We start from the raw sequence: 12,135 nt of genomic DNA, 5'->3' as shown, positions 1-12,135 counted from the left end.
AAATGTTTTTTTGTTTTTTTTTATTTTTATTTTCACACATATTTCCTTTCCTTCAGATCATGTCTGTATCTGTTATTTCTCGTCGTAAGTGCCTAAACTGCCCCGATTCCTTTGCTATATCTGGGTTTCACCATTCCCAGTCAAAGGGCGAACATCAGCCCTTTGCATATTTCAAAGTTAAACTTGGTGATGAAGATAAATCTCTGGCTCCTCACAAGGTGTGCCAGGAGTTTATGGATGTGGACAAAGGGGACCCGTGATAAGTTGCCATGTGGTATACCTATGGTTTGGCAAGAGCAAAGAGATCATTCCAGCAACTGATACGTTTGTATAGTAAAAACCTCAAGATCTAACAAGAAAACCAAATGTAAGATAAAGGATCGTAGTCTACCACCAGCTATACGTCCTGGACTACCACCAGCTATACGTCCTGGACTACCACCAGCTATACGTCCTGGACTACCACCAGCTATACGTCCTGGACTACCACCAGCTAAACGTCCTGGACTACCACCAGCTAAACGTCCTGGACTACCACCAGCTAAACGTCCTGGACTACCACCAGCTATACGTCCTGGACTACCACCAGCTATACGTCCTGGACTACCACCAGCTAAACGTCCTGGACTACCACCAGCTAAAGGTCCTGGACTACCACCAGCTAAAGGTCCTGGACTACCATCAGCTATACGTCCATTGTCTCATTCGGATGAAATCCCAGTGCCAATTTTCGTTGAACTACCATCTCTTGAACATGATTATGGTGAAGAACTAAGTGACAGCAATGATGAAGACTTTGAAATTGAAGATGACTTAGTTCGTAAGGGATTTGATCAGCATGAGCTGCATGACTTGGCACGAGATTTGGCTTCAGAAATCGCAGCATCAAGACTGCATGAGAAAAACTTGCTTGTGTGACAGTGCATTAGCAAGAGTGGCCTCTAGAGGGCCTCTCAGCACAGTCATTGTGTTTGATTTAGTTAACCTGCACCTGCAAGGGAGAGGCTACACACTTTAAATTTCCCCTCCCTCACAAACTCAGGGTCCTTGAAGCCTGTGCAGCTTAGGTCCATTGAGGCCTGTGGGGCCTGAGGTCTATGTAGACCTGGTGCTAGTCTGCGAGGGACCTGGAAGCACGGAGCGGACGGGGTAGTCGGCTCATTGCCTGTCGGGGCGAAGTCACTGGAAGAAGCGGTGTGCGTTGCTGTGAGCACTGTGGTGGACAACAGTGTGCAGTTGCATGTTGCATATGATATGCTGGACTGTTTGTAAACTGAATACCTATGCTGAAATAAATGCTGGAGGAGCCAGCATTTGGACTTTACCCTGTTTCTGGATATCATTGCGATGCTGCCACCCCTGGACAGGGGAAAGTGAGCAAGAGATCCCGAGCAAGTGACCCCAACTTGCCACATATGGTGTTTGGATGCGGGTAGTGAGTTTTTACACCGGTGATGTCCATTTGAAAGTAAAGTCCTGTGTGTGCAGCTAAAGAGCCAGCAGGCTGAAATGTAAAGGGCCAGGAGGCCGAAATTTGTGGTCGCCATGGGCAAAAGACGTCGACAACGGGAGGCGATTGCCAGGAGGTGCGACCATATGGACGGTGGTGCACCAGAGAATCCAGTGGCCAGAAGGTCAGTGGAGGTGAGAACCTGCCAGCTAAAAGTGGGTGGGATCCCACTGTTGGTGGACTTGGAGCCACAGCAGGACAGGTCAGCAGTTATGCCGGACATTTTGCCATTCCTTCATTGCGGTCCAGAGACTGACAAAGTGGTGAGTCTAACCTTTGAGACTCAATATGGCACTGTGATATGGGACTTGACTAAATGTGAGTCTTAAAAAAAATGGGGAAAGTCCGTGCCCAACACAAACTCCACTTGCAGCTGTGGGAGGGAAATTATCCACTGCAGTCTCATTCTAAATCTGCAGGTGTGAACAGGGGTCAAGAACTGCCACCTGCGTGCCCAGAGGAGCGACTGCAGTGCCACACATCAACTCGGGGGGAGTGAGGAGAGCACTTCGAGGACTGATGAAAGGAGGCCAAATGGACTGGAACATTATGCTAATGTGGTTTTCTTGCATGATGGGGGAAAACTTAAAGGGGTTGTCCCGCGCCGAAACGTTTTTTTGTTTTTTTTTCATAGGCCCCCCGTTCAGCGCAGGACAAACCCAAGGGATGTGTTGAAATTAAAAAAAAAAAATTTTACATACCCGAATCCCCTCTCTGCAACTTCTTCTTCCTTCTTTTCCTCCAAGATGGCCGCCGGGATCTTCACCCACGATGCACCGCGGGTCTTCTCCCATGGTGCACCGTGGACTCTGTGCGGTCCATTGCCGATTCCAGCCTCCTGATTGGCTGGAATCGGCACACGTGACGGGGCGGAGCTACGTGATGATGCGTAGAAGGGGCGAAGCCAGAACGCCGCTCGTGCCCGGACCGACCAGAAGGGAGAAGACCCTTCTGCGCAAGCGCGTCTAATCAGGCGATTAGACGCTGAAATTAGATGGCACCATGGAGACTGGGATGCCAGCGCAGGGAAGGTGAGTATATAACTTCTGTATGGCACATATTTCATGCACGATGTATATTACAAAGTGCATTAATATGGCCATACAGAAGTGTTTAACTTAACTTGTCATCGCGGGACAACCCCTTTAATAATGCAAAGTCATATGAAGTATATAATATGTCTTTCTGCAGGTTGGTGCAGGGAAATCTGCACAATATAAACACGTCTAGTAGAAATGCTTATGATGATGAAGTGAAATCTGCACAATATGAATTGGTGTCTAAAAATGCATATGTGGGGAATTGCTCAGGTATGGTTAGACTAGATAGTAACTATGTAAAGGTGCTGTGTGGCACACCTAGAGTTAAAGGGATTAACCCCTCAGATTCTGACACTTCAGTGCAGCTGCAGGAAGAAGAAAAGGCTGCTGCTAGTGAGAAAAGTAAGGTTATCAGTGCAGATCCTGAGGTCCAGGGTGAGACGGCAAGAGAAAGCTTGTTTAAACTTCAGTAGGGATATGCACTAATGCAAGCTTACATAAAGTTTCTGGAGGAAACCTGTCAAACTGCTAATGAAAGACTTGACGCACAGTTTGAGAAAGAAAGGACTATCTTGTGTCTGCTTGGAGAAGAGGCAAAGGCTGTTAGCAGAGGAACAGACAGATAAATTCCTAAAAGGAAAGTATTCTCCAAGAAGCCAAGCAGAGTCATGCGCTAGCTATGAGGGAACTGTCCCAACGGTTAGAGCTAGCTGAAAAGATAAATGAAACCTTGGAAGAGGTAAAACAGGCTGTGCAAAGCAAGTGTACTGAGCTTACCCATAAGCTGAATGGGCTTTTACAGGCTAAGCAGGAGTCTGAATGCAAGAGAAATACAGTCGAGATGCAGCTTCAAGAACTACAAATATTTGTATTGCCGGGTCAATAATAAAGGAGAAGTCAAATTTATAAATCCTGTTCTTTAAGTTTTAAGGTCCTTTTAAACGGGATGAGCTGTCGGGTAAAGGTTGCCCAACAATCGTCCCAGTGACTAATTCTGCATGCGTTTACACAGGACGATCATCATTCAAATTCCCGCAGGAGCGCAGGAATCTGAACCATTCTGAACGATAATCATCCAATGTAAAAGGGCCATTACTTCAACTGGGCAGTTGTGCATCAGCTGAGGTTTTTGACCTCTAGTATATGTAGGCATCTTTTAGATACCCTAATGGCACCCCCTCCCACAGGCTCCTTATCAAGGATCATATGTTAAATAGTTAATTTAAAAAAATCACAAGATCATCTCCAAGGTGCCATGCCAGTAGGTGTGCAACCGGTCCAATGCTAGCTGTCAGCCAAGAGGTAGGTCCTGCCTCATGTGCAGTGTGTATCCTCAGAGCCCCCTGATTGGGACCAAGTCTCATTAATATATTTTCTCCATGTACACTTGGGCATACTTACTTAGACCAATGTTTTATCTGTTTGTCCCAGTGTAAGTGCGACAAAGTAGCACAAGAATCTTCATACATTTGTCGCGTCTGGCTCCACTTATGTACACCAGACTGAAGGCTATGCAGCTTTGTGCTGGCGTAGGCTTCAGCTATAATTCATGACATTTCCCGGCTGTAAATTTAAGGTGAATCTGACGCCCCCTTTTGTATAGCCCCACCCATCTTTAGCAAGGTGCCAGAGATTGGCATAAAAAGGCCAAAAGTCACATCATATTGCTAGAAAACAAAGCTTAACCCTTTCCAATCCAATTTGTATTTTGGTTTTCCTAGGGGGCATTCTCTCTTTCTGCTGTTATACAACAGCGCTATATGCTGGCTAAAGCCAGTACTGCATGAGGTGACACATTGGATAGGCTCCGACAGCAGAGAGGCTGGCAATATACAGTGAGAACCCTGACAGATGTCTTCCAACATCAGAGCTGTACAGCCTTAAATCATAATGTCTTTAGATGTCAGACCGTGGATTAGAAAGGGTTAAAGGGGTTTTGACACTATTTACATAGGATAAGTCAATAGCAGATCAGCGGGGATCCACCACTTGGGATCCCCACTGATCAGCTGATCCTCTGGCCCACTGTCAGTTTGGCAGGGCCACATTGGTGGTCAGGGTCGGAAGTGTAATTCAATGGGAGTGAAGCTGCCTATTACAGTTCCAGGCCTGACCACAGAGGCAGACATCCAGCCCCACTGTACTGACAGCGAGCAGGAGGATCAGCTGATCGGCTGGGATCCCAAGCTGCAGGATAGGTCATCAATAATAAAAAGTGGCAAGACCCCTTTAATAGATAGGCTCGACTGAATATATACCTTGGTTCGCACCATCCCAGGCCTCTGGTCCCGGACATGTTCTAGAGAGGCAGCAATGTCGATTTCCTTGACTCCTGCAACATAGAGATCTACATTATATATATGTTTCTTATTTAGCCTCCCCCATGCTAATAGTCCAAGAGCGGTGATTGGCTGCTGGAGGACTGTAATGCTTTGTTTACCCTTTAGGGGGGCTGTGGGGAAAATGAGAATGGAAAATTGCATCTCAGCAGCAATATAATGAAGATTATTAGGGACACATGCAGTAAAATTTGCAGACATTTGATGTTAACTCACCTTTAGCCATGCGATTCAAAACCATATCTACGAGGATGTAGGTCCCTGTCCTCCCCGCTCCGTCACTAGAAAGAAAAAAAAAAAAGATATGTCCTTTATTGGCACATATAACATGCTGACTGCAACTTATATACATCGGGGTACCTGTAGTCTATATACTGCGTTAGAGTACAGCAGATCCGACCCCCTGTAATGTTTGCACTGGGTTATGAACTGAATGATCACTGCATTAGGGACAGCTGGTGCGAACATCTTGTGATCGGTAACGCGGTGCTACATGATGGCTGCGTCGCAGTCTGCTCTCCGATAATGTGCTGACCGCACCGCCGTGCAGCAGAAGGAAACATCAAACAGTCTTGGGTAAACATGGCGACTCGAGTGATTGTTGGTGCCTAGAAACAGTCGCCTTTGTTGGCTGCTGCTGATCCACAGTATCAAGTGTGTACCAAGACTGGTTGAACCACAGACAGGCAGGTGAGCATCAGGTACCAAATCTGGTATCTCAGCAACAACATGTCACAGTGAACCAACTGACCCAGCAGCACAACAGAAGGGAAATTAGACAAATATACCACAGGGTATGCAGCATGGTCATTGTGGACAATAGCCAAAGACTGACAAGGGTGCCCCTGATGACATGCGTCATCGCCAACGCATCATATGGGCCCAGAAAGGATGTCAATGGACCTTGGACACATGGCATAAGGTTCCTTATCTGCCATAAAGAGTATGGAACCGTATCCCATGTGTGTATGGTTGCGGTTGAACATGCCGGTGCTGCAGTGTCATGGTTTGAAGAGTGTTTTCCAGGCTTGGTTTAGGACTCTTAGTCATCCTACCACAATCCTTGAATGATGAACACTACAGGGATGGATTACCTGACTACCTTCACCCATATCCCCAGGAAGTTTCCCCCAACCACAGTGCCATTCTTTAATAGGACAACGCTCCATGTCATCAATTTCAGATCACTAGGGAGTGGTTGGAGGAACATGACTATAAATTTTCCATGCTGCCTTGGTCCACAAACTCACTGACTGTAACCCCAATAATCATGTTTGGGGTCTGCTGGAAAGGGCCATGAGTTCTGCTCCCACATATCCGCAAAATGTGCACCAACTGACGGAACTGCTGCAGCGGACGTGGGGCGAGTGAGTATGGAAGATATTCTCCACCTTGCAGAATCTGTTTCCTGATATCTGAAAGCCGTGATTACCCAAAATGGTGGATCAACCCATTATTGAGTAGATGCTCCTAATGCAGTGAACGTTCAGTATAGTATAGCAGAGACGTGAACCTGTAGGGTATGTACTCGGTATAGTATGACAGGACACACACCTATAGGGTATGTACTCGGTATAGTATGACAGGACACGCACCAGTAGGGTATGTACGATGTAGAGTATGTACTCAGTATAGTATGACAGGGCCGTGCACCTGTAGGGTATGTACTTGGTATAGTATGACAGGACATGCATCTGTGGGGTATGTACTCGGTATAGTATGACAGGACACGCACCTGTAGGGTGTGTACTAGGTATAGTATGACAGGACACTCATCTGTAGGGTATGTATTTGGTATAGTATGACAGGACACTCAGCTGTAGGGTATGTACTCTGTATAGTATGACAGGACACTCATCTGTAGGGTATGTACTCGGTATAGTATGACAGGACACGCACTTGTAGGGTATGTACTCTGTATAGTATGACAGGACACTCATCTGTAGGGTATGTACTCAGTATAGTATGACAGGACACGCACCTGTAGGGTATGTACTCTGTATAGTATGACAGGACACTCATCTGTAGGGTATGTACTCGGTATAGTATGACAGGACACGCACCTGTAGGGTATGTACTGGGTTATAGAATAGCAGAACTGAGAACCTGTAGTGTATGTACTGGGGTATAGCAGAGCCAAGCACCGGTAGTATATGTCTATATTACATGTCCATATACCTGTCTATATATTCTATTACCTGCAGTGCACAATAATGGGGCAGGATCGTCCTCGGAAAGACTTGTTCACCTTCCTGTAACAGAAGAAAAGACGATCACACCAGAACCACCAGAGATTAGTACTTTAATAACACTTTTACAAGAAATAAGAGGGGGATCAATAAACAGTAAGATAGTTTGACCTCTTGTTGTTCTCCAACTCTTCTGTATTCTAACATGTCAATGTGTGTATGTAGTGAGGGGGGATGAAAGTTCATTGGGTCCGTGGTAAAGAGGAGGTGGTCGTACCCCTTTGCTCTAAAGCGTCACCTTCTACCTATATCTTGTGCTGGCGGAGGCACGTCTCACCTGCTCATGATCACTTTTGTGACTATGCAACTGAGACCAAAATTACAAGCTGCAAATCACAAAAATGACAAGGGCAGCCATGAGCTGAGAGCCAGGAGGATGCGAGGAGGTGAGTGAAGAGGCAGAAGACGGGATCATGAAGCAGTGCTGTCATGTCTGTAAAGAAACAAGCAAGTGACCAAAGAGCATACGGAAATGTGTCAATACAGGAGCGTAGCTGGAATATAAATGGTTAACATCAGTCGTATCCCACTGAAGCGCAATTGTTGTACAGTCAATGTACTTCGTATTTTAATTCCTCCTCTGGAGACTGAAAACTGTGTAAAAGTTCTCAGCTGTATCTTCTGTGAGGTGAACACGTCAGCAGCACAAATCTCTATCTGACAGTTTGTTACAATGTATCAGTGCAGACACGGCTCTGTTCACATCTGCGTTTGGTGCTTTTGTTTTATTCCGTCAGAGACAGAAAAACAGAAACGAGCATTTTAGCATCATTTCCCATTAAAGGGGTTTTCAGGGCTCTCACTTCATCTCAGTTTGGGTCCTTTCTGTTAGCTTTCAGTTTTTTTCATGGAAACAATAGCGTAATGTACTGTACTTTTTTTTTTTTTACATTGTTCTCAATGGAGGATCGATGCAAGCGGAAAGCCTTCAGTTTGTATCCGTTTTTTCATCTGTGCTCAGAAAGAAACTAGAAAAAATAATTATTTAACTAAAAATTGATGCCAAACGGATAAAAATGGAGACTAAAGTTTCTGTTTTTTAGAATTCGGCAGCACAGATCCTCGGCATAAAGAGACGAACTGCGGATTCAGAATCTGCGATGTTTTTCAAAAACGCTGCAGATTTGTTGTGGACATTTTATGCTGCATGTGAAGATGATTTTGGAAATGTCCCCATAGATTGTACTGTTAATGCTGCACAATTTCCACTGTGTGTGAGGACAGTCTTAGGGCTCCTTCAAACAGGCAATGCGATTTTCGGCGTCGCGGCTCATCAAAAATCGCATGAATGGCTGCATCTCCCGCTTTTCCGCCCGTGCAGATGGTCGAGTGCAATATGTACACACCGCAGGCCGAAATACTGTCATGCAGGGGGAGAGAGTTTAGCTCTGCTAAACTCCCTCTCCGCCCCTTGCCGGCTGCTGGTAAAGGGAGGGGGCAGGGCAGGCAGGAGCGAGCATGTTAAGATCACGCCCCCTCTCCACTCCTTGCCAGCAAGGGGACGGGGCGGGAGCTAGTTTGCTAATCTCTCGCCATGTCCCGCCCCCTCCCTTTGCCGGCAGCCGGCAATTGGCGTAGAGAGGGGGAGCCTCTGCTAAACTCCCTCTCACCTCTCTTTTCCAGCAGCTCCCATAAAAGTCTATGGGACCAACCACTGTATTCCAGGCAAAGGTAGGTCAACGCTGTATGCGCTATTTTTTCCGGTCGGCCCATCTTACCAAGTGCACTGGAATCCAATGCTTCAGATGGTCACGATTTTCGGACAGCAAAATAGCAGCAATAAAACGCTCGTGTGAAGGCAGCCTTAGATGGCTAAGAACATGGCCAAGACCTTCATGCGTGTTTGTGTGTTGCGAGACGCACGAATATGAACCCCATTCTTTTGAATGGGTTTATACAGTTGAGCAAGTTTTAAATTTAAAAAATTGCATCATGTCCCATCTTTGGGCGTTCCCTCGGAATGCTTCACCCATTGTTTTTAATGGGGCCGGTAAAGCATCACACGATCTGTGATGTGCATGTAAGTTCGATGCAAGGTCTGCAATTTAAAACAATGGGAAACACTTGCCCATCCTCCACGCAAAAAATCTTTTGCATCCATGGGGAAATCGCATGTTGATGAACCCGATATTGGTCCAAGTTTCAGAGCCCGATATCACACTCATCCATGTAAAATCAGCCTTACTGTAACAAATCCTCAGCTCTGAGAAGTATTGGGGTGTTTTCACATGTGGCATATTAGTTGCCTCTTTCGCACTCATCTGAATGGGGTTTGCAGAAATCTGCACTTGTTGCAGTCCCAGAGATCATCTGCCCCTTCTTGTGTCATCCATGAACCAAACTGCCACGCCTGGTGTGACCAGGAACGGAACAGAAGGTGATTAGTAAAAGCTGAAGCAAATATAAAAGTGGAGAACTACAAGGACCAGAATGCCAAAGTTGCCATAAATGATCCAGAACTTTAAGTGGAGCACCCATCCTAAAACAGGCAACCCCACTATGGGAGAGAGAACAGAACCCATCCGAGCTATCTGATGACTATCAACTAACACTAAAACCCTGAATCTGAATAACCAAACTAACTAGAGCTGTCTGAAACGCTCCTAATACTGAGTACTACAACACGGGTGTCATCAGCACTGCTTATAGCCAGTACACAAACAGTATAACCAGCAGGAAGTGTCTCTACTAGCTGGACTATATAGCCCTAGAAAGAAGCTGACTGGCTGGCTGAGCTATCAATCCTCCCAGCCAGCCTAGAAGCTGAACAGCAGAAAGGGTGGTAATAGGTGGAATATGAATCTAGAAGTCACGCAACCGACACTATGACAACAAGATCCCCAACCTGCATAGATCACCAGTTGTAAAGCTTACCAGACTTTTTAGAAAACTTTTCAGAGTAAGATGCTGTGTGTACATCAGGAATAACACTATATCTGGCCATTATATGACTTGTATTCTGCATTTATCACCAGGCTGTGTTTGTGATTATCAGTTCTCTCTGACTTGGCTGGAGGAGCTGCTGTTGTTATGCTGTGTTCTATACCCTGTGCACAGATGAAACTGCAGATTCTGCTCCCTCACTCTCTGTAGCACACAATGAGAAATAACAGCATCAGGGATCACATTGGAGAAGTAGTGTTAGAGAAGCATATCAGTACCTAAAGGTACCGTAATTTCCAGCGTATAAGACGACTGTCAGAACCGGCAACTCTCGGGGCCGCCGGGCCCGCACCACCGGTCCGGCCACCCGGGGTACAGGAGCACGGCGCAGAGGTACCCCGGTTCTTGTGATCTCCCCGGGCCGCTGTAAGACTGGTCGCCGCCGGGTTGCTAGGGAGGCAGCTGGTGCTTCTAGTCGCTTGACTACCAGGCTGGCTTCCCTGGTAACTGTCTGTGCAGTGAGACTGGGGGCGTGCCCCCAGCACCGCCCTGATTAGCCCTGCTGCTGTCAGGCTCCCCGCCCCAATCAGCTTCTGGGGCGGGAGCGCTGACAGCATTTAAATAGGTGTGTTTTCCTCTCAGGCCTTGCCAGTGTTAGTTTGGTTCTCCAGCTGCACCCGCGTTTATCCTGACTGCTCTTGTGACCTCGGCTTTTCTGACACCTGCTTTTGGACTTGACTACGTTTTTGCCTGACCCCTCCGTACTGCGTACCCTCTTGTTGCCTACCCGGATTGTCTGACCATTCTACCGTTGCTTGTCTCAGTGTCTGTTTGTCTCCCGTGTCCCGCTTCCCTAGTGAGGGTAGGGACCGTCGCCCAGTTGTCGCCCTGGGGGGTAGCCCAGGGGGGCAAGTAGGCAGGGACAGGGGTTGCGGGATATCTCAGGGACCCCCATATCCCGGACACTGTCCTGACAGTAACACTGGCCGAACTAAGGTCAGACCCTTGCATCCGCCCGGCAACTTTGAGCCCCTCGATGGAGGCCGTGGCGGCTGTAGCGAACCAGGTCCAGGTCCTTACGACCCTTGCCCAGGACCTAACAGCCCGCTTGCAGCCACGGGAACAAGTGGCAGCTGCAGGCCCCATGCAGCCCTCGTCCGCTCCAGGAACGATGTCAGAACCTCGAGCCACGCTTCCGGATTGCTTCTCCGGAGAGAGAGATCAGTTTTTTGCATTTAGAGAGAGCTGCAAGCTCTACTTTGATCTCCGCCCCCACTCCTCTGGTACTGAATACCAGAAAGTGGGAATCGTAATTACCCGCCTGAGGGGAGAGCCCCAGAATTGGGCTTTCTCGCTACCAGCTGGCTCTCCAGCCCGACTATCCCTTGACGCCTTTTTTTTCGCCCTGGGTCAAATTTATGACGAACCCGACCGGGCGGGCTACGCAGTCTCCAAACTTCTGGCCCTGCGCCAGGGTTGTAAGATGGCGGAGGACTACTGTTCCCAATTCCGTCAACATTGTACGGAATCCCGGTGGAACGATGCCGCCCTAAAAGACTTATTTTTGACCGGTCTGTCTGAGGGTCTCAAGGACCTACTTGTGGCCCACCCAGAGCCTAAAACCCTGGAGCAAGCCATGTCGCTGGCTATTCGAGCCGACCGACGTTTGAGGGCCAGACACGCCGCTCGGACCACCCCACTCCCCACGTCTACTTCTTCGACTGACCCGACCTTTTACCCTCCCACCACCGAGGCCATGGAGCTGGGAGCCGTGAACCCCGAGCAACGACGGGAACACCGCCTGAAGAAGAACCTCTGCTTCTACTGTGGGGAGCCGGGTCACCGCATTGCTACCTGCGCTAAGAAGCCACGGCAGGAAGAACTCCCGCTCCTAGGCAGTTATCGGGGGGACTGTCTAGGAGCCAAGGTACTCCCTGTGTTGTCCAAAATGTTAGTGCCTTGCACCCTAGAATTTCATGCTTTCCACCGTACTGGGCAAGCCTTTGTTGATTCGGGGGCTGCGGCTAATTTCGTTAACTTTAATTTCGTTGCTCAACTGTCCGGGGTTTTGTTACGTTTAGAAACTCCGATTCTGGTTTCAGGAGTGGACTCCA

At 47.8% G+C, this 12,135-nt stretch overlaps 1 protein-coding gene across 2 annotated transcripts in view; it reads right to left on the bottom strand.

Moving 5' to 3' along the window:
* The window catches only part of PTPRN (protein tyrosine phosphatase receptor type N), a 138,010-nt gene that overhangs the window by 3,483 nt on the left and 122,392 nt on the right, over positions 1–12,135 (bottom strand). For both annotated transcript variants that reach the window (XM_066575511.1, XM_066575512.1), the window contains 3 exons: positions 7,088–7,141; positions 5,106–5,170; positions 4,809–4,882 (listed from right to left, as the gene is read on the bottom strand). In XM_066575511.1, coding sequence (XP_066431608.1) covers positions 4,809–4,882; positions 5,106–5,170; positions 7,088–7,141 — 193 coding nt within the window. The remainder of the gene's footprint in view (positions 1–4,808; positions 4,883–5,105; positions 5,171–7,087; positions 7,142–12,135) is intronic.

Source organism: Eleutherodactylus coqui, chromosome 8 (genome assembly GCF_035609145.1).
Source record: "Eleutherodactylus coqui strain aEleCoq1 chromosome 8, aEleCoq1.hap1, whole genome shotgun sequence".
Classification (NCBI taxonomy): domain Eukaryota; kingdom Metazoa; phylum Chordata; class Amphibia; order Anura; family Eleutherodactylidae; genus Eleutherodactylus; species Eleutherodactylus coqui.
The sequence above is the reverse complement of the archived record's forward strand: the minus strand, read 5'-3'. Positions and strand labels throughout refer to the sequence as shown.